This window comes from Marmota marmota, unplaced genomic scaffold, assembly GCF_001458135.2.
Source record: "Marmota marmota marmota unplaced genomic scaffold, marMar, whole genome shotgun sequence".
In the NCBI taxonomy this organism is placed as follows: Eukaryota; Metazoa; Chordata; class Mammalia; order Rodentia; family Sciuridae; genus Marmota; species Marmota marmota.
Window position 1 is genome coordinate 12,753,916 of NW_026000164.1, and position 7,993 is coordinate 12,761,908.

The 7,993-nt window shown below is 50.5% G+C and overlaps 1 protein-coding gene across 2 annotated transcripts in view; it reads right to left on the reverse strand.

Annotated features, from left to right (window-relative positions):
* The window catches only part of Trim24 (tripartite motif containing 24), a 102,706-nt gene extending 102,062 nt beyond the window's left edge, over positions 1 to 644 (reverse strand). For both annotated transcript variants that reach the window (XM_015493789.2, XM_015493790.2), the window contains exon 1: positions 22 to 644. In XM_015493789.2, coding sequence (XP_015349275.1) covers positions 22 to 353 — 332 coding nt within the window. In that variant the 5' untranslated portion in view covers positions 354 to 644. The remainder of the gene's footprint in view (positions 1 to 21) is intronic.
* Between the last annotated feature and the right edge of the window lie 7,349 nt (positions 645 to 7,993).

A 7,993-nucleotide genomic window follows, 5' to 3' on the forward strand; every position in this document is an offset into this window, starting at 1 on the left:
GGGCGAAAGGCGAGGAGCCGCGTGACCGGCGAGCCGGGGGCGGGGACGGGCGGCGGGGTCTCGGCAGAGCCCAGCATGGGCGCCGGCAACATGAGGTAGCGCTGGGGCGCGGGCAGGCAGCGCTGGCAGAAGGAGTGCAGGCAGGGCAGCAGCTTGGGCGCCCGGCTCTGGATGTTCTGGTGGCACACGGCGCAAGTGTCCAACAGGTTGAGCCGGGCTGCCTCGCCGCCGCGCTCCGAGTCCGGGCCCTGCCGACTCTCGGCCTCGTTCTCTCCGCTCGGAGCCGCCGAGGGCCCCCCGGCGGCCGCCGCCGGAGCCGCGGCCGCCGCTGCCTTCTCCACAGCCACCTCCATTGTCCTGCCCCGCCGCCGCCGCCCGGGAAGGGGGAGCGCGGTCTCCGCCCGCCGCCCCCGACGACCTCCTCCTCCTCAGAGGCCGCTCAGTCAAGCCGCGGAGAGCAAGGGAGGGAGGGAGAACCGGGCAGAGGAAGCCGCCTCGGGACCCGGAGACCCGCCTCCCGGGTGGCGCGGCCGGAAGAAGGGGATCTGTCAGCGGGGACCGTTCCCCGAACGCAGGAGGCTGCGCCGGTCCGCTTCGCCAACCGCCGCGCTCTCTTCGAAACCGCCCCAGCGCGCCCTCGCCTCCCAGCCTTTCTCTCAGCCCCGGCCCACCGCAGGCCCCGCCCCCGCCCTCCCTCTCCCAGCAACCGAGGTGACGGCGAGAAGCGCGCCGCCCAATAGCTGCCGCGCCTGGCGAGAGGGCGGAGCCTTCCGAAGCCCGCGAGGCTCTGAGGGCCGCGGCGGGAGGCTGGGAGGTGGGAGGTGCCGGCCTGGCCCCGCCCCTCCGGACGCCTAGAACCGCGGCCTCTGATTGGGCTTTTGTGTGTGTCTTGCTCCGCTGAAAAGACTAAGGGTTCATTTGTTAACCACCAGGTACCTAATACGGCACCGTGGCGCTAGCTCCTCCCATGGGGCGGGGCTCCACCTTGTTAATTAAGTAACTGCTTCGGTAACTCTGGTTTTACTACCTGAGGCGGGATCTTGAAAGAGGAGTAAATATGGTGGTAGAGGAGTCAAAGGAGGATCTAGTGGAGGTAGTGAACGCAAGATTCAGAAATGTATTGTGTGTGTAAGGGCCTTGCTTAGCGCCTGGATGGCTATCTTAAGTGACAGCCCTTTTAAGGAAAAAGTTTCACTTTCCCACCCAAGGGCGTTCCTGAGAAAGAAGCACCACGCCCTCAGACTAAGCCAACCCTTAACCACCTGCGTTAGGACCTGCCCAGCTCTGATTCCTGAGCCTCTCCCATAAAAGTTCCGGAACCCAAGCCTGTTTTGCCTCTCTCTCCTATAGAGAGATGGCCTGTATTTGTGAGCTCTGACCAATAAACTTTCATGTGTATCTCTGCCTGGTCTCTGTATCATTTCTTGCTTACCAGTCTCTGGTTCCTCGCTTTCCTTTCAATTTGGTGCTGAAACCAGGCATCGGTTCCCGGGTGTGCCCCCTCTCCTTTTCAAGGACCACTGAGGGTTCCCAGACCAATCTGAATTCCATCATGGGACCAGGCCCTCCATTCTGCTGAATGCCTTCTCCGCACCCACTACTGGACGTTCCAGGTAAGACCCCTATCTCTGGTCTACCTAAACAACCTATGGGTCCCAGGAAATGACTGTTGAATGTCCAGCATTCCCAGGGTTACTGTGTGGGCAGGGGCACCCCCAGTCATAGCTGTCACAGCTACAGCTGATCCCTACTGTGACCAAGTCTATAGGTCTTTTATTTAGCACTGGGTTTTGAGAAAAAAACCACAGAGGGTGATTAGGAGTTATTCCTACCTCTTGGCCTTGGATTAATCTCTATGGCTTCTGCCCCTTCTATGGGCTTCTGCCCCTACTATGTAGTCTCGGCTGGGCATCCAAGTGCCTCTAAAGGTCCTGCCCCAACGCTTACCCAGCAGTGGTGATAACCCCCTGAGCATAACCGTCCTCTAGACTAGGTGATACTAGAGACTGGGGGCCACCCCACCTCTAAACTCACCTCCTGCTTCTCACCATGGGCAGCTCCTCATCCATGCCCTCCCATAGCCTCTGGGGCTGCCTCCTGGCTAACCTAGGGTCTCTCTCTTCTCACCCCAGACCTAAAGCCCCCAGATCTTATCCAATCAGATCTGGCCTTAATATCCTTTGGATAACAACTCTAAATGGCCACTTGTGGCACTCTAGATCCCAATATTATCAGGGATCTTTTCAACTATAGTGAGCGTTCAGGAAAATGGAAAGAAGAATCATGTTCAGGCCTTCTCCTCTACACTATAAGCTCTCTCTCTGCAACTCTTGCTCTCCTGCCCAAGTCCTCTTAGCTCTCACCTACGCCTGCTTCCAAAGGGGTAGAAGATACTATCCAGAACTCCTCCTTCGACCCAGCTGATGAGCTCCCACCATACCATAATTCTCTTTCTAATGAAGCCTTCGCAGCAACTGTCCCCTTGGGCCCTCTGCCCTTCTCTTCTCCTGCCACACTCTCACAGGTTGCCACTGCCCAACGGACATCTCTGTGTCCTCTACACGAGGTAACGGGTAGATGGTGTAATCAAGGTTCATGTGCCTTTCTCTTTGTCAGATCTTTCACAGACAGAAATGCAACTTCTGTCCTATACTTCAAGTCCCATCACATATATCAAAGAGTTTCAATATCTGACTCAGTCATATAATTTGATCTTCCACAATGTCCATATGATCTTGTCTAACACCCTCCTGCCCGAGGAACGCAGATAAGTTTGGGAGCAAGCTAGAAATTATGCTGATGAGGTACATCAGACCTCCTCTGCCTACCCGATTGGCACTGCAGCAGTCCCTTATCGGGACCCCAATTGGGATTATAATTCACCTAGAGGAATAACTAGTAGAAACCAATTAATTACTTGCCTCATGACAGAACATAGAAAGGCAGCCCATAAGGCTGTCAATTCTGAAAGGCTCCAAGAAATCTTCCAAGATAAGAATGAAAACCCTTCAACATTTTTAGACCACCTGACCAAGGCTTTATTGGATTATACTAATCTGGAACCTGAAACTCCAGATGGAAACAACTACTAATGACCTACTTTTTCTCCAGAGTTTCCCCCATATTAAGGCCAAACTAAGGTACCTCAAGGGGGGGCCCTAAGTCCCAAGCTAAGGTTCTGGAAGTGGCCTTTAAGGTGTATAATGAGAAAGACCAGAAGGCCCAGAAGCAGAAATATCAGATGCTCGCTCAAGCCATCCATCCAGCCTCAGCATCTGTCCCTGGTTCCGATGGCCCATGGAAGGGTCCCTCGGGACCACCCAGACCCTGTTTTAAATGTGGTCAGATGAGTCACTGGGCTCATACAGGTCCTAAGCCTTTCAAGCCTCCAGACCCTTGTCCTAAATGCCATCAAAAGGGACACTGGACCATTGACTGTCCCTGAGCCTATAGTGGCCTCCAGCCATCTGGCCCTTCTGGTTCCCGTTTCCAACTCTTAGGACTGGCTGCAGAGGACTGACGAGGCCCAGGTCCCCATCACCCGACCACTATCAGCACTCAATGGGAACACAGGGTAACTCTGCACATTTCAAGTAGGCCTGTCTCCTTCCTCCTAGACATTGGGGCTACATATTCAGTCCTCAAGGAGTTCTGTGGGCCTACTACTCGTTCTATGAAGAGTATCTTGCAACCCTTGGGGGAGAACTGTTCATATCAGCTGAGTGGAGTTATAAGCCTCAGGGTCTGTCAGTAGAGGGTAAACCCTACCAACCCTTACAGACATCTAGGCTCATTTGAGCTTTTGGCTCTCTTAATTTTAACTCACTCCATTTTGGTCATTGCACAGTGCCCTCTTCCCCTTATGGGAAGGGCCATTCTCACAACGTTGGGGGCTACACTTTCCTTCTCCCATCATATACACTTCCATCCAGACTTGCCTGCTGCTCCCCTGATCCTCACCCTTATCTTAAGGCCATCTCCTATTCTGTCTGTCAGTGCCTTCCCATTACCCACTTCTGAGGTGGGCCCTACTGTCTGGGATGCTTCAAGTTTTTCTATCACCTCACACCACAAGCCCATTCACATTAGTCTCAAAGACCCCCTTAATTTTCTGGTCCAATCACAATACCCATTCTCCCGACAAAAACTCCTAGGCTTACAGCCTATCATTCAAAACCTCTTGCAAAAGGGATTCCTTAGACCTACTCATTCCCTTTATAACACCCCCATCTTGGCAGTGAAAAAGCCTAATGGTTCCTACTACTTAGTCCAAAAGCTCCATTCCATCAACTCTGCGGTCATCCCAATCCATCCTGTGGTAACCAATCCTTATACCCTTCTCTCCACCATTCTTTCCAGGACCTCGTACTTCTCAGTACTAGACCTGAAAGATGCCTTCTTCTAAGGCGAAAATGTCTGACTCTCAAGACATTTTCACCTTTACATGAACAGACCCTGAGTCTTATAACTCCACTCAGCTGATATGAACAGTTCTCAAGGGTTGCAAGACAGCCCTCATATCTTTGGACAGGTCTTGGCTAGCATCCATACATCTCACTCAGAATATGGTGGTACAATATGTTGATGACCTTCTTTGCAGTTCCTCCTTTGAGGTCAGTTATCAGGACACCTGTAAACTTCTTAACTTCCTTTCTGCCCATGGCTATAGGGTTTCTCCATCCAAGGTACAGCTCTTCTTGGCAATTGTAACAAAGCAGGCCTCCTCCTGATGTCTACACACAAAGCCATTATGGTTGATAGAAAGAGCCTTATCTCTAATATATCAACACCCTCTCTAAGGAAGAAATTCTCTCCTTTCTAGGTATGGCAGGATTCCTCAGAGCTTGGATTCCTAACTACTCTATATTGGCTAAGCCTCTATATGATGCAGCCTGGGGCCCACTCTCTGAACTCCTATTGTACTCTGTTACAATGCCCTTTACCAGGCTCCAGCAGGCTCTCCTCCAGGCCCCTGCTCTCCATCTCCCTGATCTCACATGCCCATTTCATTTTTATGTGGCTGAAAAGCAGGGATTTGCTCTGGCTGAAAATAAGGGATTTGCTCTAGGGTCCTCAGACACATGCTGGGGCCAACCTTTGCCCCTGTGGCTTATCTGTTGAAGGGTCTTGACCCTACTGTTTGGGGATGGGCCCCTTGCCTATAAACATTGACCACAGTCTCTCTACTCATTAACGAGTCAAAGAAACTCACCTTTAGGGCCCCACTCACCATCCTGGCTCCCTATCACCTAAAGAAACTCCTCACCTACAAGGGCTTACATTCCTTACCCACCTGTCGCCTTTTATCTCTACAGGTTTCCCTGGTGGAAAATCCCAGTCTTACTTTCCACACGTGCTCACCTTTAAACCCTGCTACTCTCCTCCCTGCTCCTCAGGACTCTTCCAGCTCTTCTCCTCTTACCATTCATGCATTGAAACTCTGGAGTTTCACATATACAGAAGGCCCCTTGCTCTAGGCAACATGCACATGGTTCACAGATGGCTCCTGCTTCCTTCAGGAAGAAGTTCAACAGGCAGGTGTGCTGTAGGCTCTCTAACCTCAATAGTGGAAGTGGTTTCCCTCCCCTTTAATACATCCAATCAGCACGCTGAACTGGTTGCCCTCATCAGAGCCTTCATTTTGGCAAAGGAAGCTCCCTTCAATGTCTACACTGATTCTAAATATGCTTTCCACATACTTTTCTCCCACTCTGTTATTTGGAAGGAGCATGGATTTCTTACCACCAAGGGAACCTCAATTACTAATGCCCCCTTTATCTCCAATCTCCTTCAGGCCTTAGAGCTTCCCACTGCCATTGGAATCTCACATTGTAAATCCCATCAGACAGACACCTTCTTTGTGACACTCGGCAATAACAAAGCAGACTCTGAGCCGAGGGCTGCTGCCCTCCGACAGCCTCCTCCACCTGTGGTCCTCTGCCTTGCTAGTCCCCCTATGGATTCTTCCCCACCTGACCACTCAACAGATGCTTACTTTCCTTCACAACCTCTTTCATCCTAACACCACATATTTACAACAATTTCTCACTTCCCCCCTTAAACTTTGTCCAGACGACCTATAATTTTTCTCTACCCTCCCTGCCTCCTGTGAAATCTGCCAAAAAAAAAAACCAATCCCACCTCCAATCTCCACCCACCTGCCTTCCTTTTACACCAGGCAAGAGAACTTGTTCCTTACTCTGATTGGCAGCTGGATTTTACCCATATGCTCCTGGTCAAGGGGTACAAATTTCTCTTGGTACTAGTTGACACCTTCTCAGGATGGGTCAAGGCTTTTTCTATCACTAATAAGTGTGCCCTGACCGTGGTCAACATCCTCGCTGAACACATTCTTCCCCGATTTGGCCTCCCCTCCTCATTGCAATCTGATAATGGTTCTGAATTTACTTCCCATGTTTCACGGTCTGTAGCTAAGGCATTCACCATCTCCTGGCATTTTCATATCTCTTACCATCCCCAGGCCTCTGGCAAAGTGGAACTTACCAACTGGACCTTAAAGAACTTTCTTACTAAACTGTCCTTTGAATTACATTTAGATTGGACTAAATTCTTTCTTTTGGCTCTTCTTAGGTTATGGGTCCTCCCAAAGAAGCCACTCAACATCTCCCCTTTTGAGCTTCTATATGGACAGCCTATCTCCCTGCTCAGCTCACCACCCTCTGATTCTCCACTACCCCTTGCTCCTCATCTTTTCTGGCCCCTTCTTGCATACATTAGGAACCTTCTTTGGTAATACAGTAATGCTGTTCTGGCAAAGCCTAGTTCTGCCTCTTCCCCTTCTCCTACTGTGTCTCCTGATGACTTGATACTTTTTAATGCCCCCCTCCCCAACAGACCCCTGTCTTCCTCTCAACTCTCCACAAAATGGACTGGACCCTATCAGGTCATTCTTATCACTTCCTTGGCAGCCTGCCTTGAGGGCATCCCATATTGGGTTTATAACTCTCATTTAAAATGGTTTTCTTCACCCTTTTATGCAGTGACACCCACAGGCCTTCTCAAGCTGCATTTCTCCAAGGCTGGAACCCCTAATCTTCCTTCGGTCTCTGAGGACCCTGAGGACACTGCAGAACCACGAGTACCACCTTTCCCTTTTTCATTTTTGTCCTCCTCCTTCATTCTGCACTCACCTCCCTGGGGTACCATTACCAGGAATTATCATTCCAATTTCTAGGACACTTACAGCAACTTGCTCAAACCATACTAACCATACAATCCCAGCTTGATTCTTTAGCTGCTGTGGTTCTACAGAATCAAAGGGGCCTTGATCTTCTTATGGCCAAAAAAGGCGGACTTTGTCTGTACCTACAGGAGGAATGCTATTTTTATGTCAATCAATCTGGTATAGTAAAGGAGAAGATAAAACAACCCCAACAGGACCTTGAATGTTGGAAAGAATGGCTCTCCTTGGATGAAGGATGGCAGCTAAATAACCCCTTTCCCCAGTGATCACTTCCTTTCCTGACCCCTCTCCTTGTCATAGGCCTTCTGTTAATGCTTGTCTCCTGCATCATTAGATTTACTCAAGAACAGGTCCAAAAAATCTATAACCAAATTATAAACCAACTTTTGTTACAATCCCTCACTAAAAACTGGGCCACTGGGCACAGCATTTCACCACCCCTCAACCTCCATCATCATTCCAATGACATCCTGTGTCCCTAATGAGGGATTCAAACACTGACCCTTCCCAGCAGGAAGCAGTTACAGAAGATTGAACTATGTCCTGGTTCCCTAAGGAGGTCCAATAAAAAGGGGGGGTGGAATATAAGGTCCTTGCTTAGCATCTAGATGGCCATCTTAAGTGACAGTTGCCATTTTAAGGGAAAAGTTTTGCTTTCCCACCCAAGTGCATTTCTCAGAAAGGCTCACCACTCCTCATACTGACCCAACCCCTAACCACTGGCGTTAGGACCCACCCAGCTCTGATTCCTGAACCTGCCCCCTAAAAGTCCAGGAACCCAAGCCTGTT